The sequence below is a fragment of the Muntiacus reevesi genome, chromosome X (assembly GCF_963930625.1).
Source record: "Muntiacus reevesi chromosome X, mMunRee1.1, whole genome shotgun sequence".
Classification (NCBI taxonomy): Eukaryota; Metazoa; Chordata; class Mammalia; order Artiodactyla; family Cervidae; genus Muntiacus; species Muntiacus reevesi.
The window spans coordinates 17638589-17665634 of record NC_089271.1 but is presented as its reverse complement, the minus strand read 5'-3'; the positions used below and the strand labels follow the sequence as shown (position 1 = coordinate 17665634).

Below are 27046 nucleotides of genomic sequence, written 5' to 3'. Positions count from 1 at the left end.
GCATCCTATCTTTTAAATACAAGTACTACCCGCAGTGGTCCTACTATTGTTTTTTTTTTTTTTTTTTTAATCTTTTTTCCATGTGGATCATTTTTAAAGTCTTTACTGAGTTTTACAATATTGCTTATGTTTTATGTTTTGTTTTTTTGGTCCGAGGCATGTGGGATCTTGGCTCCAATGCACATCCCCTGCATTGGAAGGTGAACTCCTAACCACGGGACCGTCAGGGAAGTGCTCATTACTTTTTAATAATTGGGGATAAAATCGCGAGGTGGGTAAGATCCAGAGGAAAAGAGCCCTTTGGGTTCACAGCATTTCTTAGATCTGGCAGGCAGGCTACTTGGAGTCTATTTTTCAGGCCAACAGAATTTGATGCTGGTGCATCAGGGTGCTTTTGTCAAGGCCACAGTGAGAGTCAGGACGAGCGGCCTCCAGGGCTCGGGCTCAGAAGGGCCATGCTCTCGACAACTGGGGACAAAGAGTACAAAATCAGAGGTGTTTTAAGTAAGCATCTTCTCATCTCGATTCTGATCTGTATTTACTTTGGAGTTGAATATTGACATCCAACCGGCGTTTTGAAAGAGATTTTTTTAGTCTGTTTGAAAAGCCTCAAATTGTTTCAAGGGAAAAAAATCGGGACCCCGAAGGCTGAAGCGATGGCAATAAACAACAGAATCCTGCAGTTCGTGAATCCGCCCTTCTCAGAGCGCTGCCCGGGGGAGGCGGCAGGGGGCGCCCGGCGGGCTCCTGCCCCGCCGCCCTTCCCAGCCCTCCCCCGCCCTCCGCTGGCCCTGACGTTCCCCGCCCCCGCCTCCCGCCCGAGCCTTCAAAGGGCGCTCGGGGGCTGCGGGGCTGGAACTTCTGCGTGCGGCCCCGAGGCCCCGCCGTCACCTGTCCGTCGCGGGGCCACCGGCGGGCGCTGGGTCCCCCAACTGCCTTCCCGCGTCCCGGGAGCAGGTGCCGCTGCCGCCGGCCACTCGCGCCGAGGTGGGACCAGGAAGGGCGCGCCAGGCGGCCACATGGAGAGCAGCGGCGGGGCGCCCCCGGCGGGGGCGGGCGGGGCGGCGGCCGAGCCCCCACAGTGCCCGCTGCCGCCGGTGGGCGAGGGCGTGGCGGGGCCGCCGGGCCCGGCGGAGCCCGAGGGGGCGGCCGAGGGCGCGGGGGTCGGAGGCGAGGGCGCGGGCGGGGGCGGGCCGCGGCGGGCTCTGCGGGCAGTATACGTGCGCAGCGAGAGCCCCCAGGGCGGCGCGGCCGGCGGCCCCGAGGCGGGGGCGCGCCAGTGCCTGCTGCGGGCCTGCGAGGCTGAGGGCGCCCACCTCACCTCCGTACCCTTCGGGGAGCTCGACTTCGGGGAGACGGCCGTGCTCGACGCCTTCTACGACGCAGGTGAGGCGGGACCCCCTTTCTCTCCCACCCCACTCCTCCCAACTTTCCTTAGCACTGGCGCCGCCATAGCACCAGCTCCTCCCTATCCTAGCACCCCCGGGCTGTACCGCCCTACCTTTTGGGGAGGGGAGAGTAGGGGGCATTGTTACCCTTTTACAGATAAGAAAACAGAGACCCCTGACATTTATATTTCTTTATTTTTCAGTTTTCTTAAACATCAGATGGTCCAAGAAATAGCCTATGACCCAGACGAGGCCGAGTTCCCCTCCCCACTAGGTGTTCTACTCTTACTTTCTCCCTTCTAGGGGCCCCAACCCGGGCTCCACATTAGAATCGCCTGGGGGAGCTTTTAAAACTTCTGTTGTCCAGACCAATGACAGAGGAACCTGAGGCCTCAGGATTGTTGAATGCTTCCCAGGTGATTCCATTTTGCAGCCAAGAATGGAAATCGATGTTACAGTGGGGGTGGGGGTGCATCTCTCGGAAATGTCCCAGTGTTCTTTTTTTTTAAGATTTTTTTTTTTTGTCGACCATTTGTAGAGTTTTTATTGAATTTATTACAATGTGGTTTCTGTTTTATGTTTTGGTTTTTTGGCCACGAGGCATGTGGGGTTTTAGTTCCCCAACCAGGGATTGAACACTGCACCTTCTGCATTGGAAGGAGAGGTCTTCAAGACTGGACAGCCAGGGAAGTACCCCCCCCCCAGTATTCTTTTGCACACTTATCACAACTGTGCTGTGCCACCAGTGTGGCAGATGTATTTTATTCTTTCTGAAGCGTTCCTGGCTTCAGGATCTCCTCCATTGCTGGAATGGGACCCTCAGCTCGCTCTAATAAGTGCTAGAAGAACCCAGCCTTAAATCCATACTTGTGGTTGGCACGAGTTCCTTCAGGTATAGAACAGATTATTGCTTGGCTGTTTTCCTTACCTAACCTTTAGAAGCTATGTGACAAGCCTCTGGCACTTGGGTGACATTCACAAACATTGCATGTGAGACAGTAGTTTACCTGGGAGCCTGTGCCTTGGTTTCTCCACGAGTCGGACAGGAGCACCATGCCTGCCCTAACCCCAAAAGCACCTGAGAAGGGAAATGGAGAGTCTCCTTAAGGCGCTGGCCACGCTGTGCTGATGAGGTGGTGAGCTAGCTTTATTACCGTCCATTCTTTGCTGGGGTCTGTTTTCTGCAGAGCAAATGCTCCCCAGCTGGAAGGGGGGCAGGGTAGCAGGCTTGTTCAAACAAGTGGCAGCTGGGCCCTTTGAAAATGCTCCCTTGACTTTTCTGACCACTCGGAGTTGACTTCAGCACAGCATCTTTTTTAGAAAAGCTGTTCAGAAGCCCACTTCACTGGGAACCACTCAGTTTTCTCAACTTCTGTTCATTCTCTTCTGAAAATGAAGTTGAACAGACTCTTCTCTGAATGGTTAAATGTCCCTTTGACCATTAGGCACAACTGTAGCCTCCTGCCTGCTGGTGCTCTGAAAATTGGCGTGCAGTGGCTTTGCTTCTCTGTGGTGTGTGTGTGGGTGTGTGGGGGAGGGGTGTGTGTAAAAAACAAGCCTCATCTACTACCAGAACTGCTTCTGTCAGGTTGGGTGTGATGGTTTATTCAGGCAGAGATCTTGGGCTCTCAATTCCAGAGCCACACAAAGAGCACATGACCTTTTCTTGTTCTGGGTCCTGATTGCCTAGAATTTTCAGCTTAATTAGGTACCCCCTTTCATTGACCTGGGCCTGGTCTTGGATAAATTATTTTTCAATACATCATCGTAATTAATTAGTTCTTCTCATAGGTTTGACGAACAGTATACAAAACTCAAGTAAATGGGTTCATGGATTTAAATAGATGCACCCCCTCACCCCGCCACCACCAACTTCCACTGGCTTCCTAATCTCTGCCATTCATACAACATTTTGGTGTCTCCACCAAAAAGATACAAATCTGTCACTTGGCTTCTTTGTGAAATTTCTAAAACCTTGTTGCTGTCTGATATGTTAGCCCCTAGCCACAGATGGCTTTTTACATTTAAGTTAGTTTAAATGCAATAAAATAAAAGTTCCTCATTTGCATTTGCCACATTTTGAGTGCTCCACAGACAGAGTGAGGAGAGTGTTTTCCCGAGGAAGGTCCCATCAGACGGTGCTGTTCTAGAAAAATGCTTATAGGAGAGGGGAACTACTGAACTGTCCTAAAGTGTGTTTGGGGGGATCATAGATGTGAAATTAAAGCACTTCCCGTCCCCTGTGTCTTAGCAAGTCAAGGCTGGCTTGGATCATGTTTCCTGTCTCCTTGTGCAGTTTTCTGTAATCCTTTGTGGGTCAAAAACAGAGCTTATATGTCACCGGTGCCTGGGTGATTTGATGGGCTGCAGGAGAGCCATCAGCCTGCAAGGGCGCATGTGGCACTGCTGTGAGAGAACCACTGCAGGCCACGAGGGCTGGGGAGTGTCTCATCGGCTTCAAAAAAAATTCTTTATTTATTTTTGGCTGTGCTGGGTCTTTGTTGCTGTGTGCTTTTCTCTCGTGGCGAGTAGGAGCTACTCTCTAGTTGCAGTGCATGGACTGCTCATTGTGGTGGCTTCTCTTGTTGCGGAGAGCACGGGTCTCGAGCTTCAGTTGTTGCAGCTCCCGGACTCAGAGCACAGGCTCGGTAGTGTGGCTCAGCGTCTTAGTTGCTCCACGGAATGTAGGCTCTTCATGCACCAGGGATCAAACCCGCGTCTCCTGCCTTAACAGGCAGATTCTTTACCACTGAGCCACCAGGGAAGCCCACATTGCCTTTTGTTTTTGTTTTTGTTTTTTTAATTATGGCAAAGTGTATGTAACATAAAATTTGCCATTTTAACCATTTTTCAGTGTGCATTTCCATAGCATTAAACACAGTTGCCCAGCTGTGCAGCTATCACCACTGTCCATCTCCAGAACTTCTTCATCATCCTGAACAAAATCTCTGTACCCCTTAATAACTCACAACTCCTCACTCCCCCAGGCCCTGGTAACCCCTGTCCTACTGTCTGTCTCTCTGAATTTGGCTGCTCCGGATGCCTCGTATGAATGGACTTGTACAGTATTTGTTTTTCTGTGTCTGGCTTATTTCAGTTAGCATGATGTCTTAGGCCTCTGTGAATGATGCTGTCATAGGTGGATAAATTTCTGTTCAAGTCTCTGCTTTCACATTTTTGGGTATATACCTGTACGTGAAATTGCTGGGCCATATGGTAATTCTGTGTTTAACTTTTTGAGGGACATTCCTTTGACATTAACAGAAGTGGTGGTCATCTCTGTGTGCCTTTGACCCACAGAAGGACCCTTTTTTGTTTTGTTTTTTACTATCCATCCTCAAAGATGAGAGTCTCAAGGTCAGTAAAACTATCAAATTCAGCATGTGGGGATCCATCACTCGATTATTTCTAGGATTTGGAGAGCAAAGTATATCTGGTTTCTTGTTTTATAGGAGAAATCCCTTCTTCTGGATATGCCTTGATGCCTTTAGTTGAGGTGCCAACTTCTATACTTTAACAGAATTCATGATCATGACTTTGGCTAGCATACTGTATATGTTGGGCATGTTTGCACCGAGCAATCTCCCTCCTGGGGGTCCTCAGTGCTTGTGAACATATCAAAAACTCAGACATCCTGCAGAAAGGAAACCTGGGTAGCTCTGTCTCAGGTTTTCTAAATGTTTCGACCATGGAAACTGTTCTCCCACAATGCCGTCATTGAATACACTTATAGTGTGAACTTTCATACTGAGCTCTGGCCCAGCAGAGCACAATACCTGTATCTCCTGGGAATGTACCGTATTATTGATGTAGGTGCCCTCTCCAGTTAGTTTGGTTAATGACCAGTCTAAGGACCTCCACATAGATGCTGAAATGGAGCTGTCTTGAGTTAGCTATTAACTGCTCAGATGACAGAACAACCCCTTTGCTCAGGCCCAGGGACTGGGTGAGCTTCCCATTCCTGGTGTGTCTGGCTCTGCCTACCCTCTGTCCACTCTGAACCCCACTTGCAAGCTACTTTCCTGACTCAGGGGCCCCGCTTTTGATTTTTTTTCTTCAGCAATGTTCACAGTGATTTTAAACGTGAAGCAGTATTGCCACCTGTGGCAGGAAATCATTGCATTCCCTGGATATTGATCCAAAGACCAAGACATCAGTTTCCCAGTTAGTTATTTGACTTTGATGATTCCCTTGTTCTGGCAAGAGTCATTTGGAGGATACGAAGTTTCCTATGGCAGAGCTAGCCGGGGGGTCAGGAGATTGATTTTGCTCATTGTTGCTGGGAAGTGGGGACTATGTTTTCCAGCACCCATTGAGTCTATTGTGAGGTGTACAAAACTAGCTTTGGCCAATGAAATGCGAGTATTAGTGATGTCGGTCACTTTGGGTCAAGGCGTGGCTTATATGTAGATCTTCACATACTTTCTCATCCCTTTTTGTGGTCTCCATGGGGACCTTGGAGGCTGACTGTAGAAGATGACAGGGGCACGAGATGGAAGGTACTTGGATCCCTGAACCACTCTTTTGAGGATAGCTGTTGGACCAGGAACATCCACTTTTGGATTTTCCATAAGCGAGAGAGAAGCTTTTATTTAGTCAGGTTCCTAAGACTTGAGGTGGTTTTTATAGTGATAAGAGAGTGCCACTTGGATTATGAAAATATAGCCCAACAGCTAGAAAGTTGTCTCCTAGGGCATGCCTTTCCAAAAGAAAGCCAAGCCATATATCATCTCATGTAATGGATTGTCACTGGTAATAATATATGCCAGTCATGGGCTCCTAACTGTGCTGCTGTGGACCTTGAAAATAAAGTGTAAATACTTGGACCATCAGGTTCATGCCAGCAATGGGAGGAGACAGTCTAGTTTCCTGGTTTCACTGGTTTTGGAGAATAGGCTATTTTTTCCTTCTGATTAAATGATACTGTAGTGATTCTGTTAGTTTGTATCTAACAGTAACATTGAAATTTTTGCAACAAAAAAGAACATAAAATGGTTTAAAATAAGGCCAGCTCTAGTTCATTCACTCCCCTTCATGTGGGTTGTGTCTTGCTTCACCTTCCATGATGTTGTTCATAAATGCTTCATTAGCTTGATGTTGTGTAGCATGGAGTGTGCCCACCAGGCCTCCATAGATGTTTCCACACTGCCTAGTCTCCCTTGCAGTTAGCTGGGCTTCTTGTGATGAGCGCTGGCCAGTGGAATGTGAGCAGCATCAATAAGTGTCACTTTGAAAGCAACCGAGTCAGATGATACCCCACCACCATTTCTCTTTGCCTCTATCAGGACAGACTTGAAGGCTGTGTGTTCAGGATGCTAGTTAAGGCCCTGAAATGTGGGGGATTTGTCTGAGGTAGCAGCATAACCTAGCGCCTCCTGACTCAGATAGCTTGCTGTGCATTCTGCTAGAAATGCCTGCATGTTTCTTGGCTAACTTTAATCCACAGGTGCATTGGCTCCTGCTTGAGAAAGACTTACATATGTCTTAATACTTCTAAGAATTTGGTACACTCTCATTCCTCACTATTCTGGAAAATGCACAAAGTTCAAAGGAAGGCAGTCCTCTGGGATACATGGCAGTGTTTTTTTCTACAATGCGTGTCATCTGTACCTGCCCAGGAGACTGGCCACATCTATTTCCAGCAGAATGTAAGGGCATGAAATCATCAATTTAGCAGTTCAAGTCAGAAATCTAGGAATCAGTCTCGACTCTACCCTGTCCCTCATTGCCAAATCCAACCTATTGCTTCCAAATGGGTCTCAGAGCCGCTTTACTTCTTTCTGCCTGCCCACTGCCACCATCTTGGTCCAAGCATTGGCTTCTCTCATTCAAGTTACTGTCAACAGCTTTGTAACTGATCTTTCAAGGTTGGGCCAGTCTTGGTGGATTCCAATCCATGTCATCTGCTTAGAAGCCACTGTATCCTGGCAGCCCTCCTCTGTCCCAAACCCATTCAGCCTTCACATCTCAGGTCTTCAGAGAAGCCTTCACGGACTTCTCTCCCTGTCTGTTCATTGTGTGCACACTGGTTTTGTTTCTTAGCAAGTAACACAATTGTGGTTACATAATACTGATTTAATGTTAGATGTTCTGTTTGACAGTGAACTCTTCAGTGACAGGGAACCAGATGCAGTTTTCTTTGTGACTCTTTCCTAGGATTATCCATCCAGTTCCTTTTTAGACTAAGTCTCAGCAGACTCAGAGGACACTTGGTTTCTCCTGTGGAGATGAAGCAAAATTTGCCAGGGACTCCCAAAAGGAGTCAATGTAACTCCTTGTAGAAACCAGGTTGAAAATGGTGGCCAAGCCTGGATACAGTGCGGTTGTGATTTTGTTAAAAAATAAGAGATATCCTAATGACACATTGCTGGGTCTGAATCTTTCTCCTGGGTGGTACCTGTGAAATAGAAGAGGCTGGAAGAACTCTGGACACACTGGACTGGAAACAGTGGTTTGGATTGTGTGCTGTGAATACTAATTCTTGTTGTTGGTCTACATTTTCTATAATGTTTATTTTCTGTGACATAAATGTGATTTTATTTTAAGAAAGTGTAGTAGGAGATTAAAGATGCGTTGTAAGTCAGAAGCCTTTTTCCACTCTCCCTCCCCCCTGACTGACTCAGGCAGCAATGATTGTATGTCCAGGGACCGGAGCTCACAAGCCCCTAGCCGGGCCTCAACTGTCCTCTACTGGACTTGGCTGCTGGCTTGCCCATGGGGAGCCTTCGCTGACCCTCCTTCCTTTTGAACCACTTTTACTGCTACTGACTCAGCATTGAACCTGGAACTTTCCCCAACTCCTAGTCATGTGAACTGGCTGATGAAAAGCATCACACCTGTAGCATTGAACTGAGGCATTGCTGTGGGAGCCTGGAGTACATGCAGTGGGTAGATGGATATTTGTGGGCTGGCCTGCTATGTTATTGGCTGTATATTATTTGTTACAAGGGAAAACACATTTTTGATCCCCAGTAGTCAATTTACATGTTTATGGAATACAAGCCATAAACTATCTTTTAAAGCCTCCTAAGTATCAGGCTTTGAGAGAGGTGCCATGTGAATCTTGGGTAGATAGTACAGGTGGGAGATGACTGAACTTCTGCAAAGCAAGCTGGAAAACTTCTTTCCCAGTCCCTTGAACAGGTTTTGAGCTCTTGAGTGTGACAGAGCTTGGCAGAAATGCCTGGTGGTTACTGGGGCTTGGTTGGTGGTGGAGAGTTGTAGAGCAGACAGGAGTCGAGCTGTGGCCCTTGGCAAGAAGCAGAGTTCACTCAGGAGTTGGGGTCTGCGAGAGGGCAGCCCAAGGGGGAAGTAGAATTGGACACGGTGGTGGAGGGGTAAGCAGAAGTATTCAACATAGAAGATATTTTTCTTCTCTTCAGTGTTTTTAATTATGGTAAATTTCAAGCATGTACATTACCCAGCTTCAACAGTTATTAACATTCTGCCATCTTTATTTCTTCTTGACCTCGACCCACTCCTCACCCCTTACTTGATTGCACTTTTAAACATTTTTAGTATAGAATGTATATACATTGTAAGGCACAAATCTTAGTTGTACAACTTTGAGAAATGACTAAACCCAGGTAACCAAAGCCTCTCACAATATAGTTTCCATTTGCCCAGAGAGTTCCCTTATATCCCCTCCCATGCATTCCCCTCTCCACTCCCACTGTGGCCCCAGGTGATGACTGTTATGCTGTCACTTTCGATTAGATTTGCCTTTTCTAGTGGAGAAGGAAATGGCAACCCACTCCAGTATTCTTGCCTGGAGAATCCTATGGACAGAGAAGCCAGGGAGGCTACAGTCCATGGGGTCGCAAGAGTCGGACATGACTTAGCGACTAAACTGCCTTTTCTAGAGTTTTGTTAAATGGATCGAGACAGTGTGTACTCTTTGGTATCTGACTTCCTTTACTCAGCATGACATTTTTGCAATCTGTCCATCTGTACTGTTGCATGTTATCAGTAGTTTGTTCCTTTAGAATGCCAAGTGCTATTCCACTGCATGAATATTGGTTTAGCCATTCTCCTGTTGAAGGACATTTGGGTTGTTCCCAGTTTGTGAAATAGAGCTGCCGTGGACATTTGTATATAGGTCTTCTTGATGGCAAATGTTGTCACTACTTTGGGGTAAATACCTAGGAGTGGAATGGCTGGATCAAAGGGTTGTTGTTTTTTGTCGTTGTTTAGTTGCTAAATCTTGTCTGACTCTTTGCAACCCTATGGACTGTCGCCCACCAGGCTCCTCTGTCCATAGGATTGTCCAGGCAAGAATACTGGAGTAGGTTGCCATTTCCTCCTTCAGGGGATCTTCCCGACCCAGGGATCAAACCCAAGTCTCTTGTATTGCAGGCAGATTCTTTACCATCTGAGCCACCAGGGAAGCCCCAGATTCCAGATCAAAGTGTAGGTGTAAGAAACTTCCAAACTTTTTTTCAAAATGGTACCATTTTATATTCTTAGCACCAGTGCACAGGAGTTCTGGTAGCTTTGTGCACCAGAGGCCACCAGAGTTGTGGTGGCTCACAACACTTTGTGCTAGTGAGCTTTTCTATTTTGGCCCTGCTAGTTGGGGGATGTGGTGGTTTCTCATTGTGGTTTTAAGTCACCTTTCCTTGACAATCAGTGATGTTGAACACCTTTTCATGTATTGTTTGGCCATGCAGATACCTTCCTTTGTAAGGTGTCTGTTGAAGCCATTTACTACCATCCCACTGCCCACCTCACCCCCACACTGGGAGCCTGCCATCCTAACCACTCAGCCAGCAGGGAAGTCCTCATTTACCGATTTAATTGCATTGTCATCTTATTATTGGATCATAAAAGTTCTTTATGTGTTCCAAATTCAAGTGTTTTGTCAGTTTATCTTCTGAACATTTGGTCTCATACTGTGACTTGCTTATTCATCTACTTGTGATATTGGATGAGGAGCAAATTTTAGTTTGGGTTAAATGTAATTGAGGATCTTTGTCTGTTAAGGTTGCCTTCTGTGTCCTCTCTAAGAAATCTTGGCCTATTTCCAGGTTGCAGTCTTGGAGCTACTCTTCTTTGTGTTCTTTAAAGCTTTATAGTTTGAGCTTTTACATTGAGGGCTCTGATTCATCTCAAATGAAGTTTGACACAAGTGACCTGCATAGACCCATCCTGATACCTTGATTCAAACATCTGGGAGATGGGCCTTGCCCAGGAGGAGTACTCCAGGCACTTAGAGTCTAGTTGGCAGAACCATGGCTGCCTCCCTTTCATCTCACCATCGAGGAACGTGTATGAAAGGCAGGTTGTCCTTTAGGCAAATTGCCCTTCTGACTTCTGGAGTAAAAACTGACAAAACAGATCAATGATGAAACTTTGCCAACATATGCTCCATCATCGTGTTCCACTGTGCCCGGCAGTGTGAATGGCAGAGGGCAAAGAACATTGGCTTTACGGATCAGGTTTTCATTTCTGGCTTGTCATTTATAGGCTGTGTGACCTTGGATAATTTACTTAACATCTCTGAGCTGCATTAAAAAACTGTACGTAGAGATTCAAGCAGAGTGCCCTGAAATTAGTAAGTGGTCAGTGAATGTCAGTCCCACATGCCTTTGCCTTCTTGCTCCCAGCAATAAACACATCAGAACCTCAGTATGGAAGGAAATGTGTATATTGAAATAATAAAGACTGGAGACTCAAATCCTTTGGACAATAATCACATTGCAGGGTCATGTTACACTTCTGCAGTTGGGAAAAAAATAAATTTTTTCCCTAAGTTTCGAGGTTGGAAATTCCATCCTAACTCTATTCCTTGTCCTGTGCTCCAGAATGGAGTTGAGGAGAAGGCTCAAAGCCCTACTTAGTGAAGCACTCTTGATTTTTACTTTCAGTTGAGGTGTAGAATCTATACAGAAAAGGGCAAAATCCTGTGTACTGTTCTATGAGTTTTCACTAACTGTATGGTAACCCAGTACCTGGATCGGAAAAGTGAATACCAGCAGCAGCTCAGGGTATGATCACTTCTGTTTTCCTGCCTGGCCAGGAATAATAACTCTCTCTATAGGTTTGTTTATTCATATAAATGAAATCATATAATACTGAGTTTTTGGTGACTGCCTTCTTTCATTTAATGCATCTTCAAGATTCATCCATGTTGTAGCATAAATCAGCACTTCATCGTGTTTTTTTTTTTATTACTGTCCTGTGGCTATACCACATTGTATTCTCCCATATTTCAGTTAATGGATGTTGAGGCTGTTTCCAGTTTTGGCTATTGTGAATAATGCTACAAGTTACTATGTGGACATATGTTTGAATTTCTCTTGGGCTTCCCTGGTGGCTCAGATGGTAAAGCGTCTGTGTTCAATTCAGGAGACCCGGGTTTGATCCCTGGGTTGGGAAGATCCCCTGGAGAAGGAAATGGCAACCCACTCTAGTATTCTTGCCTGGAGAATCCCATGGACAGCAGAGCCTGGTAGGCTACTGTCCATGGGGTCACAAAGAGTCAGACATGACTGAGCGACTTCACTTTTGGGTATATATCTAACAATGGGATTTCTGGGTCATATGGTTAACTCTAATGTTCTTTTAAAAAGTTTTTTCACCATGGAATATTACTCAGCCATTAAAAAGAATTCATTTGAATCAGTTCTAATGAGATGGATGAAACTGGAGCCCATTATACAGAGTGAAGTAAGCCAGAAAGATAAAGACCAATACAGTATACTAACACATATATACGGAATTTAGAAAGATGGTAACGATGGCCCTATATGCAAAACAGAAAAAGAGACACAGAAGTACAGAACAGACTTTTGAACTCTGTGGGAGAAGGGGAGGGTGGGATGTTTCGAAAGAACAGAATGTATATTATCTGTGGTGAAACAGACCACCAGCCCAGGTGGGAGGCATGAGTCAAGTGCTCGGGCCTGTTGGGCTGGGAAGATCCAGAGGAATCGGGTGGAGAGGGAGGTGGGATGGGGGACCGGGATGGGGAATTCGTGTAACTCTATGGCTGATTCACATCAATGTATGACAAAACCCACTGAAAAATAAAAATAAATAAATAAATAAAAATAAAAGGCAAAAAAACAAAAACAAAAACAAAACAAAAAAAAAAGTTTTTTATTGTGATAAATAAACACATCATAAAGGTGACCATCTTAATCATTTCTCAGTGTACCATTTAGTAGTATTAAGTACATTCATATTGTTGTGTAACCAGTCTCCTGAGCTTTTTCACCTTACGAAACTGAAACACTGTACCCATTAAACCATGATTCCCCAATCTGCCCTTTCCCCAGTTACTAGTAACCACCATTCTACTTTCTGTCTCTGAGTTTGATACTCTCGATGCCTCATGTGAGTGGAATGGTACAGGGTTTTGTGTGGGGGGGCTGGCTTTTTTCATTTAACATAGTGTCCTCAAGGTTCATCCATGTTATAGCATGTATTAGAATTTCCTTCCTTTTTAAGGCTGAGTAATCTGCTTTGGCCACCTCATGGGAAGAGTTGACTCATTGGAAAAGACCCTGATGCTGGGAGGGATTGGGGGCAGGAGGAGAAGGGGACGACAGAAAATGAGATGGCTGGATGGTATCACCGACTCGATGGACGTGAGTTTGGGTAAACTCCGGGAGTTGGTGATGGACAGGGAGACCTGGCATGCTGCAATTCATGGGGTCACAAAGAGTCAGACACAACTGAGCGACTGAACTGAATATTCTGCTGTATGGATAAACCACGTTTTGTTTATCTGTCCATCCATTGATGGGCACTTGGATTGCATCCATTAACCTTTTGAGGAATGCCTTTCCAAAAATCTTTTCCAAAGCAGTTACACCATTTTACATTCCCATCTGCGATGTATGAGTATTCCAATTTTACCAAATCCTTACCAACAATTGTTACTTTCTTTCTTTTTAAAATTACAGCCATCCTAGTAGGTTGAAGTGTTACGTCATTTTGATTTCCATTTCCATTTCTCTGATGACTAAGGATGTCAAATGCCTTTTCATGTGTTTATTGGCCATTTGTGTAACTTCTTTGGGCTTCCCTGGTGGCTCAGTGCTGAAGAACCTGCCTGCCAATGCAGGAGACATGGGTTCGATCCCTGGATCAGGAAGATTCCCTGGAGAAAGAAATGGCAACCCACTCCAGTTTTCTTGCCTGAAAGTGTTAGTCACTCAGTCATGTCCAACTCTGTGCAATCACATGAACTGTAGCCCACCAGACTTCTCTGTCCATGGGATTCTCCAGGTAAGAATACTGGAGTGGGTTGCCATTTTCTTCTGCAGGGGATCTTCCCAACCCAGGGATTGAATCTAGGTCTCTCTCATTGTAGGCAGATTCTTTACTGTCTGAGCCACCAGGGAAGAGAGATTCTTCCCTGGGAAATCCCACGTACTGAGGAGGCTGGAGGGCTACAGTCCATGGGGTCGCAAAGAGTTGGACAAAACCTGGTGACTCAACAACAGTATCTTTGTGGAAATGTCTGTTCAGGTCCTTTGTCCTTTTTTTCACTTGAGTTATCTGTCATCTTGCTATTGAGCTGTAAAAAATCCTTTATTTAATCTGGAGACAAATCCCTTGTCAGATATATGATTTGCAGATATTTTCTCCCATCTGTGGTTTATCTTTGAACTTTCTTGATGCAATTCTTTAACACCATGAGTTTTTAATTTTGGAGTCCAACTTATGTATTTTTATCTCATCTATGCTGTTTCCTCTAAGTTTTTTTAGTTTCTTATTTATCCTTGGAGTTTCTTTATGCTAGTTGTCAGCAAGTTGCAACCTGCAAGCAAGCTGCCTTTATTTTGTTGGAACAGTTTTATTGGAACATATCCATCCATCTTTGGCCACTTTGGGGCTGCAATGGTGGAGACTGTATGGTCCACAAAGTCAAAAATATTTATTATCTGACCCTTTACAGAAGTTTGGGCACTTCTGCTGTGTCAACATAAGCACATATGACCATGCATTCTTATTCTCCCTTTCTCACTCAAAAGGTACCAGACCAAACACACTGGTCTACACCTTGCTTTGTTAAATTAACAGCTTAGCCTGGATACCTTTCCAAATCAGAATGTGGGAATCTCCCTTATTCTTTTTTATAGCTGAATAGTACTTCATTGGGTGGATGTATTGTTTATCAGTACCCTTTTTAAGGGACACTTGAATGTATAGTTTTTGCTACTAAGCTGCAATGAATAACTTCACACATGGGCCATTGAATACGTGTATGGGCATATTTGTGATTGGGTAGCTAAAAGGTATTTGTGAATTAAAGAATAAATGCACCTATAATTTTGGTAAATAGTGTCAGATTCCCATCTGTGGGTTCTGCCATTGTCTGTCTTTATAGCCTCACTAACAAACCAGGTTGCCAATGTTTTAGACTCCTGATGGTTAAGAGATAAATCAATTAATTTTTTGTTTTTTAATTTATTTTTAATTAGAGGACAATTGCTACAATATTGTGTTGGTCTCTGCCGTACATCAACATGAATCAGCCATAGGTGTACATATGTCCCCCCTTCTTGAACCTCCCTCCCACTTCCCGCCCCTCTAGGTAGTCACAGAGCACCAGGTTTGAGCTCCCTGTGTTACACAGCAAATTCCCGACCATGGGGGCAGCCTCCACAATTAAGAGGAATTACGACGTGCAAGCCTGCAGAAAGGAGACCCCAAACACAGTAAATTAAACAAAATGAAAAGACAGGGAAACAAGCAACAAGACCAAACAAGTGAAGAGGAAATAAGCTGCTGCTTTCGCTTCCCTGGGTCAATTAGTTTTAGTCTGTATTTCTTTTATTCTGAGCAAAGTTGAGCATATTTCCCTCTTTTTCTGAGAACTGCCTCTTCATCACTCTCCCCACTTTTTCCTATTGGTTTATGGGCCTTTGGGAGAGGGTCTTAATTTCTAGGAGATCTTTCTCTATTGGGGCCTCAACCCTTTCTCTTTTGTCTCTTGTTTAGATTGTATCATTTCTATTGATCCATCTTAAGTTTACTGACCCTCTGTCACCTCCATTCTTCTTGTGAGCCAATCTAGTGAGTTTTTTCTTTTGCTTATTAAAATTTTCATTCCTAAAATTTCCATTCAGTTCTTTGGTTGTTGAGACTTTCTATTTTTTTCCATTCTTTTCAGGAGTGTTTGCCCTCATTTCTTGGACAATTTCTATAATAACTTCTTTTTTTTCAGATGTTTATTTTATTTTTTTATTATTTATTTTTTTTTTTTATTAGTTGGAGGCTAATTACTTCACAACATTTCAGTGGGTTTTGTCATACATTGATATGAATCAGCCATAGAGTTACACGTATTCCCCATCCCGGTCCCCCCTCCCACCTCCCTCTCCACCCGATTCCTCTGGGTCTTCCCAGTGCACCAGGCCCGAGCACTCGACTCATGCATCCCACCTGGGCTGGTGATCTGTTTCACCATAGATAATATACATGCTGTTCTTTTGAAACATCACACCCTCACCTTCTCCCACAGAGTTCAAAAGTCTGTTCTGTACTTCTGTGTCTCTTTTTCTGTTTTGCATATAGGGTTATCATTACCATCTTTCTAAATTCCATATATATGTGTTAGTATGCTGTAATGCTCTTTATCTTTCTGGCTTACTTCACTCTGTATAATGGGCTCTAGTTTCATCCATCTCATTAGAACTGATTCAAATGAATTCTTTTTAACGGCTGAGTAATATTCCATGGTGTATATGTACCACAGCTTCCTTATCCATTCATCTGCTGATGGGCATCTAGGTTGCTTCCATGTCCTGGCTATTATAAACAGTGCTGCGATGAACATTGGGGTGCACGTGTCTCTTTCAGATCTGGATTCCTCGGTGTGTATGCCCAGGAGTGGTATTGCTGGGTCATATGGCAGTTCTATTTCCAGTTTTTTAAGAAATCTCCACACTGTTCTCCATAGTGGCTGTACTAGTTTGCATTCCCACCAACAGTGTAAGAGTGTTCCCTTATCTCCACACCCTCTCCAGCATTTATTGCTTGTAGACTTTTGGATAGCAGCCATCCTGACTGGCGTGTAATGGTACCTCATTGTGGTTTTGATTTGCATTTCTCTGATGATGAGTGATGTTGAGCATCTTTTCATGTGTTTGTTAGCCATCTGTATGTCTTCTTTGGAGAAATGTCTGTTCAGTTCTTTGGCCCATTTTTTGACTGGGTCATTTATTTTTCTGGAATTGAGCTTCAGGAGTTGCTTGTATATTTTTGAGATTAATCCTTTGTCTGTTTCTTCATTTGCTATTATTTTCTCCCAATCTGAGGGCTGTCTTTTCACCTTGCTTATGGTTTCCTTTGTAGTGCAAAAGCTTTTTTTAAGTTTCATTAGGTCCCATTTGTTTATAATAACTTCTTTCAAGTCACTGTGAAATCATTCTGATGTCTGGTGATACCATCTTGTCACTGGAGTCTGTTTCTGGTCTTTTCCCATGTGAGTTGAAACTTTCCTGCATCTTTGAATGCCGAGCAACAGGTTTCTCTCTGGAGCATTTTGTATATTATGTTAGGAGATTCTGGCCCTTGTTTATATCCTATGGAGTGTCTTGATATTTTTGCTTTAGCAGACAGTTGGCCTAGCTGGTTTCAGTTGTGGTGCCAGATAGGATTCCCAGGCCTTGTTAGTCCTGTCAGCATTGTGCTCTGGTTTACTGAGGCTTCCCTTTTCAGTCCTATGGCCGGTTGCTCCACTCAGCCTCGCACTTCCTACAACTGGGCCCGTGTCTGGGCCAGGAGTTCAGAAGGAGAAAAAACCAGTGAAGAGTCACAACCAGCACCTCCCTTGGGACCACCACTCCTTCAATTAAAGCACAAGATGGCCCTCTCTCAATTCCCGATATCTGAAGGCCCCCTTTGCCACTGACTGTCTCTGCTATCACCACTGCAGGATTGCAAGGGACCTGGGGCTACAGGGGGACAAAGGAAAAAGTATTCCAATTAGAGAATTTCCCTCACTCTCTGAGCATTAGGAGGCTCCTCTCCTGCCGTTTTTTTTGAAGATGGTTTCTCCTGGTGCTATTTGTGTCTGCATTTAGTACCCGGTTCTGGATTCATGCTGCCTTTAGGCCAGGCTGGGGGAAACCAGGGGACCCTGCTGTTGACTTGGTGGCACTCAAACCTGGTCGTCATCTCCAGTCTGCTTGCTTCCACTTACTCATCACACTCCTGAAATAGCTGTTCCATCCATTCTGTCTAGTTTTAGTAGATGCATTCACGGAGAGACAGAGTGGAATGTATTCATTCCATCTTACTTGGAGCCAGAACTCAGACTTGTACCATTAAATTTTGAAATGATTTTTTTTCATGGGCAGTAGTAACCAGAATATGATACAATATCTCTGTATCCCAGCAAGCATTACCAATAAGTAAAAGTAGCCTCAGTGCCAACTGCATTTTATCAGACCAGTTCTGTCCATACCTGATACTCTGTGTGACTAAAAGTTGGAGTGGGGGGTGGTGCAAAAGAAGTAGAATAAATGAAACAAAATGAAATGGTTTACATGATAAAGGTGCTTGATTGGCCTTCAGTGTAGCCCTCCAAATACATTGTTTGTGAGCTGGAAGCAAAGTCCATCTGGATATTTACAATGACTGTTGGATTGTCAGTTGGATCTCACAAGGCCAAAGTTTCAAGACTTGTTGGATGGGTTCAATAAAAAAAAAAAAATGTGTTCTCTGTCCTGAGAATAAAAATCTCGCATCCAAAATACTTGTTCTTGCTAAGTAATTTTTGTAAAGCTTCTGGCTAGTAAGGCATGCTTGATGAGGATCATAAGCTCTGCATATTTCTTTTCAGAGAACCACCTAAGAAAAAGGAAATTGGTACATGGAACAAAGGAAATTAGAAGGGATTAAAAGAAAGAAAATGGCCCCATATCTAGCAATGAGTCACCATCACCACCATGACATGAAGTCAGTTGCCCTCCACAGACTGGTGGTTGGACACCACTTGGGAAGCTTAGAACACAGAATGGGGGACAAATCAGCAAAAGTCTTGGCACCTAGCGATGACCTTGAAGGAGCGGTTTATTTTGTTAAAAACAAAGAGGGTATTATGGTCGAAGTTGATGTAGAAGTCAAGGGTCCTCTTGTGCTGACTGGTGGTCATTTTAAGGAGGTGATTCAAGAACAAATTAAGGAAATTCCTGCAATTTTGCCACTCTAACAGAAAAGCTCAGCAGTACCCTCTTGGCAGTTTGCAGGGTGCCGTAGCAGTACATCAAGCTCTGCTCATCTCTAAAACTGCCCACATCTTGAAGGTAATGTGTGACACAGACCTTTTAGACCACGAGGTCATTAGCTGCTGGTCAGAAAAGATTTTAAGAAATAAGTTGCTAAAAAATCTGCCAAAGAGAGTCATGTCAAAGCAGATTCCTTTATAAAAGAGTTGAAGGAAGCTGCTAAAAATGAGAGTATGAGGTAGTGTTTTCAAAGGGAACCCAAAGTCAAAACTGTGAAGCGTGAAATCACAGGATATTGTTACCATCTGAAGTGATGAATGCACCCTAGCTTGCAGTATAAAGCTGCACATTTTTTTTGCCTTGTTAGTTGGAAAAGCAACATATGTGTGGCTTAATTCATGCTACACTTGATATTATAAATATTTCACTGCAAGTGGTCTGAACTTCAGCCCAATGACTCCATTCACCTCTGTGAGTAAGCATAGTTTGCTTATATATGGCATCTTTCTTTAAAAAAAAAACTGGGTGGGAGGGGGGATCAGGGTGGGGAACACAGGTAAATCCATGACTGATTCATGTCAATGTATGGCAAAAGCCACTACAATATTGTAAAGTGGTTAGCCTCCAACTAATAAAAATAAATGAGAAAAAAAAGAGAAAAAACTGGTAAATGGACATATCTCAATCATACCTATAAAATACAAAAATGACTTATTTTTTTGGTCATTCTTACCAAAAAGATACTAGAAAGCAGGGGACAAGATATAGGTTACGGATATCCTCCCTCTTTCCCACCCCACGCTCCCAGTTGAAACTTAATATTCCAAGCAACTAGTACCCATCCCACATGGCACTTGGTTAGGATTTGTTGACTTCCTGACCCTGAACTGGTAGACTGTCTCCTCCATATGAGATAGGAAAATTAGATTTAAATGACACTTCACAACATTCTTTCCATTGACCTGCCCTCACATATGTTGGTATTGAGCAGCAGTGGATAAAATTAGGTCTAAATTCTGGCTGGGATTAGTGGGGGTGCCTCCTGTCCAGTGAATATGGGCGCTGTTGTTTTTTAGGTAGTTTTTAGATGACCAGTGTTGCCATAAATCCGATCAGATTTTTTAAATGTCTTTGGCAGAAATATTATTCTGAAATCTAGTTGTTTTCATTTCGGCACAGCCAACCTTAACTTGAATATTCATCATATCCTATTTTCTGCTGGGAGATAAGCTTATAGATAACCTAGAATGTATTTAAAGCCTGGCATGAGCCAGTACAATCTTACTATATGGTAAATCATTTGCTGTCTTACCATTGTATTGACTAATACTTTGCTTTGAAAGTATACTTTTAAACCACAGTAGAAAATTTATAGTTTTACTTATTCCTTTTAAGGCATTTCACTAAGATAATACTCAAAAGTTTTTAGTAAACTAAAATCCTCTACATCATTCATTTTCTTATTTCATGTAAACATGTAGTGAGACCATTTTAAAATTGATTCTTAAATTGTTGGAAGGGCACTTAGCTTTGAAATTCAGACACTTTCCTGCTAAGAGTGGGTTTTAATGGGAGCCTTGGCTGTTTGAAGTCCCTGATGGGGTATCACTTCTTAAAGTTTATTAAGCCAAGATGTATAGAGGTTGTGTGTGTGTGTGTGTGTGTGTGTATGTTTGTTCCATTATCAAGGAAGAAGATTTATTCTGTATAGGCTTTTCCTCTGAGATTGGCCTGCATCAAGGAAACTAAAGGTAATTGGAGCATAGGGTGCATTTGTCAATGAAAATCTGACTTTGACCTCTTTTTTTCTGTGATCTGTTTGCTTTTTGTTGTTATTCAGTCACTAAGTCATGTCTGACGCTTTGCAACCCCATGGACTACAGTACATTAGGCTTCCCTGTCCTTCACTATCTCCTGGAGTTTACTCAGATTCATGTCCATTGAGTCGGTGATGCTATCTAAACTGTTTGCCCTAGATCGATAAGCTGTTTTGCCCCACCTCCCCAGTGACTCAGTTTCAGAAAGTGAGTCTAGGAAGTTGTAAGTCTCACTTGGGCCCCGGGGAGCACAAGATTTGGCTTGTTTGGAGCCCTGAGTGCTGTGCCCTTGCTGTGTGACCTTGGGTGATTCTGTTACTCTTTCTGTCTCATTTCCCCACCTACAAAGTAGAGTCAGGTACCAAGCCTGCCTCATGGGCTAGTTCTGAAATTCAACACAGATGTCTATGACAGTGTTTGTGAATAGCAAAGCAAGTGACCACTGTGATGATTAAAGTGTTTAGGTAATTTATAGTCTCTTGGAAATGGCAACCCACTCTAGTATTCTTGCCTGGAAAATCCCATGGATGGAGGAGTCTGGCAGGCTACAGCCCATGGGATCGCAAAGAGTTGGACATGACTGAGCAACTAACATACTTTAGGGGAAAAAACTCAATTCTGCATACATAATAAAGAATTCCAAACTGATGTTTTATCCTATTTGTCATTTATAAATCTGCTAACTTAGTGTTTAAAAGTTCTAAAAATAAACTGGTCAAATATTGTGGTAGAACTTTTCCAAGTAAACTCACTCAGTTGGGCCAACTGAAAAATGTCAGGCAAATGTCACCTTTGGGTTTGACATGTTTTTCCAATTGAACATGAGTTACTTGGAATTTTTTTTGTCAGTGGCGCTATCAATCTGTCCTTCTTAAAAAAAAATAATTGTTGAAGTATAGTTGATTTACAATGTTGTGTTAGGTTCAGTTGTACAGCAAAGTGATTGAATTATCCATTCTTTTTCTGATTCTTTTCTCATATATCATCAGAGAATATTGAGTAGAGTTCCCTGTGCTAGACAGTAGTCTTTGTTGGATATCTGTCATATATAGTGGTGTGTGTATGTTAATCCCAAGCTTCTGATTTATCTCTCACTGAAGTTTCCCCTTTGGTAACTATAAGCTTATTTTTAATATCTGTAAGTCTCACTCTGTTTTGTAAATAAATTCACCTGTATCATTTTTTTAATTAGATTCCACAAATGAGTGATAACATATGATATTTCTCTTTGTCTGACTTACTTCACTTAGTATGATCATCTCTAGGTCCATCCATATTGCTGCAAATGACATTACTTTGTTCTTTTTTATGGCCAGGTAATATTCTGTTATACATATGTACCACATCATCTTTATCCATTAGTCTGTCAGTGGACATTTAGATTACTTTCGTGGCTTGACTATTGTAAACAATGCTGCAGTAAACATTGGTGTGCATGTATCTTTTTGAATTATGGTTTTCTCTGGATATATGCCCAGGAGTGGGATTGCTGGGTCATATATGATAGTTCTGTTTTTAGTATTTTAAGAAACTTCCATACTGTTCTCCATAGTAGCTGTACCAGTTTGCATCCTCACCAACAGTGAGGGTGTAAGAAGGTTCCCTTTTCTCCACACCCTCTCCAGCATTTAGTGTTGGTAGATTTTTTTTGATGATGGCCTTTCTGACCAGTGAGAAATGATATCTCATTGTAGTTTTGATTTGCATTTCCCTGTTAATGATGTTGAGCATCTTTTCATGTGTGTTTTGGCCATCTGTATGTCTTCTTTGGAGAAATGTCTATTTAGATCTTCTGTCCATTTTTTTTTGATTGGATTGTTTATGTTTTTGACATAGAGCTACACGAGCTATTTGTGTATTTTGGAGATTAATCACTTGTTGATCACTTTGTTTGCAAATATTTTCTCTCGTTCTGTGGGTTGTCTTTTTGTTGTGTTTATGATTTCCTTTGCTGTGTGGGAGCTTTTGAGTTTAATTAAGCCCTATTTGTTTATTTTTGTTTTTATTTTCATTACTCTGGAAGGTGGAGCTAAAAAAATTGCTGCAATTTATGTCAAAGTGTGTTCTGCCTGTGTTTTCCTCTAAGAGTTTTATAGAGTCTGGCCTTACATTTAGGTCTTTGATCCATTTTTAGTTTATTTTTGTGTATGGTGTTAGAGAATGTTCTAATTTCCTTCTTTCACATATAGCTGTCCAATTTTCCCAGCACCATTTATTGAAGTGACTGTCTTTTCTGCATTGTATTTCTTGCCTCCTTTGTCATAGGTTAATTTACCATAGGTACTTGGGTTTATTTCTGGGTTTTCTATCCTATTCCGTTGATCTATATTTCTGTTTTTGTGCCAGTACCATACTGTTTTGATGATTGTAGCTTTGTAGTATAGTCTGAAGTCAGGGAGTCTGATTGCTCCACTCCGTTTTTGTTTCTGAGGATTGCTTTGGCTATTTGGGGTCTTTTGTGTTTCCATACAAATTAGAAAACTTTTTGTTCTAGCTTTGTGAAAAATGTCATTGGTAATTTGAAAGGGATTGCACTGAATCTGTCCATTGCCTCAGACAGTATAGTCATTTTGGTGATATTGATTCTTCCAATCAAAGAACATAGTATATCTTTACATCTATGTCATCTTTGGTTTCTTTCACCAGCATTTTTAGAGTTTTTAGAGTACAGGTCTTTTGTCTCCTTTGGTAGGTTTATTCCTAGATATTTTACTCTTTTTGATGTGATGGTAAGTGGGATGTTTTCTTAATTTCTCTTTCTGTTCTTTTGTGATTGGTGTCTGGAAATACAAGAGATTTCTGTGTATTGATTTTGTATCCTGCAAACTTACTGAATTCATGGATGAGCTCTAGTTGTTTTCTGGTACCATCTTGAGGATTTTGTATGTGTAGTATCATGGCATCTGCAAACAGTGACAGTTTTGCTTCCCCCCACCAGTTTGGATTCCTTTTATTTCTTCTCTGATTGCCCTGACTAGGACTTCCAAAACTGTGTTGAAGAAAAGTGGCAACAATGAACATCTTTGTCTTGTTCCTGATCTTAGAGGGAATGTTTTCAGTTTTTGACTATTGAGAATGATGTTAGCAGTGGATTTGTCATATTCAACCTTTATATGTTGAGGTAAGTTCCCTCTATGCCCACTTTCTGGAGAGTTTTTGTCGTAAATGGGTGTTAAATTTTGTCAAAATCATTTTATGTATCTAAAGAGATGATCATATGGTTTTTATTCTTCAATTTGTTAATATGTGGTGTATCACACTGATTGATTTGTGCATATTGAAGAATCCTTGCAGATAAATCCTTTATCTCAGATAATCCCCTGAGATAAAGCCCCCTTGTATGATCCTTTTAATGTATTGTTGGATTCGATTTGCTAGTATTTTGTTGAGGATTTTTGTGTCTGTATTCCTCAGTGATATAGGCCTGTAATTTTCTTTACTTGTGATATCTTTGTCTGGATTTTGGTATCAGGGTGGATGGTGGCCTCATAGAATGAGTTTGGGAGTTTTCCCATCTGCGGTTTTTTGGAAGAGTGAGAAGGATAGTGTTAACTTTTCTCTAAATGTTTGATAGAATTTGCTTGTGAAGCCATGTGATCCTGGCTTTTATTTGTTGGCAAGTTTTTTAATCACTATTTCAATTTCAGTGTTTGTGATTGGTCTGTTAATATTTTCCATTTCTTTCTTGTTCAGTCTTAGAATATTGTATCTTTATAAGAATCTGTGCATTTCTTCTAGATTTGTTATTTTGTTGACATGTAGTAGTCTCTTATGATCTTTTGTATTTCTGTGGTGTCAGTTGTAACTTCTCCTTTTTCATTTCTTTTTTAATTAATTTACTTTTTTTGGAATATTTATTTATTTGGCTGCATCAAGTCTTAGTTGCAGTGCATGGGCTCTCTAGTTGTGGTACACAGGCTCTAGAGCATGTGGGCTCAGTCGTTCTGGTGTGTAGGCTTAGTCCCTCTGCAGCCTGTAAGATCTTAGTTCCCTGACCAAGGATTAACCCTGCGTCCCCTCCATTGCAAAGTGGATTCTTAATCACTGAACACCAAGGAAGTCCTTTCATTTCTAATTTTATTGATTTGAGCCCTCCCCCTTTTTTTCTTGATGAGTCTGGTTAAAGTTTTATCAATTTCATCTTCTCAGAGAGCCGGCTCCTAAGTTAATTCATCTTTTCTATTGTTTTCTGTATGTTTTTCATTCATCTCTGTTCTGATCTTTATTATTTCTTTCTTTGGGATTTGTTTGTTCTTTAGGTGCTTTAGGTGTTGTTTTAGGTGTAAGGTTAGGTTGTTTATTTGAGATTTTTCTGGTTTCCTAATATAAGATTATATTGCTATGAAAGAGACATGGATGTGAAGAACAGACTTTTGGACTCTGTGGGAGAAGGCCAGGGTGGGATGATTTGAGAGAATAGCTTTGAAACATGTATATTACCATATGTAAAGTAGATGACCAGTGCGAGTTTGATGCGTGAAGCAGAGCACTCAAAGCTGGTGCCCTGAATCCAGAGGGATGAGGTAGGGAGAGTGGTGGGAGGGAGGGTTTGGGATGAGGGGACACATGTGCACCCGTGGCTGATTCATGTCGATGTATGGCAAAAACCACCACAATGTGTAAAGTGATTATCCTCCAGTTAAAATAATTTTTTTAAAAAACTTCCCTGTTAGAACTGCTTTTGTTGCATCCCAAAGGTTTTGGACCACTGTGTTTTTGTTGTCATTTGTCTCTATCTACTTTTTGAATTCCTCTTTGATTTCTTCAGTGAGCCATTGGTTGTTTAGTAACATATTGTTTAGCCTCCACATGTTGTGGTTTTTTTTCTTTTGTACAGTTTTTTCCTGTAGTTGATTTTTAATTTCACAGTGTTGTGGCCAGAAAAGATGCTTGTTATGATTTCAGTTTTCTTAAATTTATGGAAGCTTGATTTGTGGCCCAATATGTGATCTGTCCTGCAAAATGTTCCATGTGCACTTGAGAAGAAAGTGTATTCTGTTCCTTTCAGATGAAATGTTCTGCAAATATCAAGTCCATCTAGCCTAATGTGTCATCTAAGGCCCGTGTTTCCTTATTGATATTCCTTCTGGATGATCTCTCCATTGATGGAAGTGGGGTCTTCAAGTCCACCACTGTTATTTTGTTACTGTTGATTTCTCCTTTTATGACTGCTAGCATTTGTCTTATATATTGAAGTGTTCATATATTGGGTGCATATATATTTACAATTGTTGTATCTTCTTTTTTGATTGATCCCTTGATCATTATGCAGCGTTCTTTGTCTCTTATAACATTCTTTATTTTTTTAAATTTTAACTTGAGCCGTTCTAATAGGCTTATTGCCTCTTTTTTAAATTTTTATTTTATTTTTGGCAGCGCTGGGTCCTCATTGCAGTGCACATGGCTCTTTGTTGCTGTGCATGGGCTTTCTCCAGTTGCAGCAAGTGGCAGCTACTCTCAGTTGTGGCACATGGGCTCAGTTGCCCCATGACATGTGGAATCTTAGTTCCCAGACCAGGAATCAAACCCATGTCCCCTGCGTTGGCAGGAGGATGCTTAGCCACTGGACCACCAGGCAAGTCCAGCATTCCGTATTTTACAGTCTATTTTGTCTGATATGAGTATTGCTACTTGAGCTTTCTTTTGATTTTGGTTTGCATGGAATACCTTTTTTGATCCCCTCATTTTCAGTCTGTATATGTCCCTAGATCTGAAGTGGGTCTCTTATAGACACCATATATTCAGGTCTTGTTTGGTTTTCTTTCTTTTTATCCATTTAGCCAGTCTTTGACTTTTGGTTGGAGCATTTAGTCCATTTACCTTTAAGGTAATTATCACTATGAATGTTCTTATTGCCATTTTGTTAATTGTTTTGGATTTGTTTTTGAAGATCTTTTTTCTTCCTTCCCTCTTCTGTTCTCTTGTGATGTGATGTCTGTCGTCCTGAATGTTGTTTGGGTTGCTTTTCCTTCTCTGTGTATCTATTGTAGATTTTTGCTTTGTGCTTCCCATGAGATTTTGATAGACCAGTCTATATATGTACAAGATTGTTTTAAGTTGCTGGTCTTTTATTTTCCAGTGCATTCCAATATCCTGCATTTGTGCTCTCTCTTCTCATGATTTCTGGTTTTGATGTCATATTAGTGTGTGAATGATTTTCTACCTTTACTTTATGTTTGCATTTACTGGTGAGCTTTTCCACTCGTAATTTTCTTGATTCTCACCATGGCCTTTTCCCTTCCACCTAGAGAAGTTCTTTTAGGTTTTATTGTAAGGTTAGTTTGCTGCTGCTGCTGCTGCTAAATCACTTTAGTCATGTCCAACTCTGTGTGACCCCATAGACGGCACTGGAGTGGGTTGCCATTTTCTTCTCCAATGCATGAAAGTGAAAAGTGAAAGTGAAGTTGCTCAGTCGTATCCGACTCTTCGTGACCCCATGGATGGCAGCCTACCAGGCTCCTCCGTCCATGGGATTCTCCAGGCAAGAGTACTGGAGTGGGGCACCATTGCCTTCTCCGAAAGTTAGTTTGGTGGTGTTGAAATCTCTTAGCTTTTGCTTGTCTGTAAAACTTTTGATATCTCCATTGAATCTGAATGAAAGCCTTGCTGGGTATTCTTGGGTATAGATTTTTCCCTTTCATTACTTTAAATAGAT

At 42.3% G+C, this 27046-nt stretch overlaps 1 protein-coding gene across 1 annotated transcript in view; it reads left to right on the top strand.

Moving 5' to 3' along the window:
• Positions 1–864: 864 nt before the first annotated feature.
• Positions 865–27046, top strand: part of MAP3K15 (mitogen-activated protein kinase kinase kinase 15) — a 138708-nt gene continuing 112526 nt past the window's right edge. Inside the window, exon 1 of the mRNA XM_065914927.1 lies at positions 865–1386. Within this exon, the coding sequence (XP_065770999.1) occupies positions 1020–1386 (367 nt within the window). The 5' untranslated portion in view covers positions 865–1019. The remainder of the gene's footprint in view (positions 1387–27046) is intronic.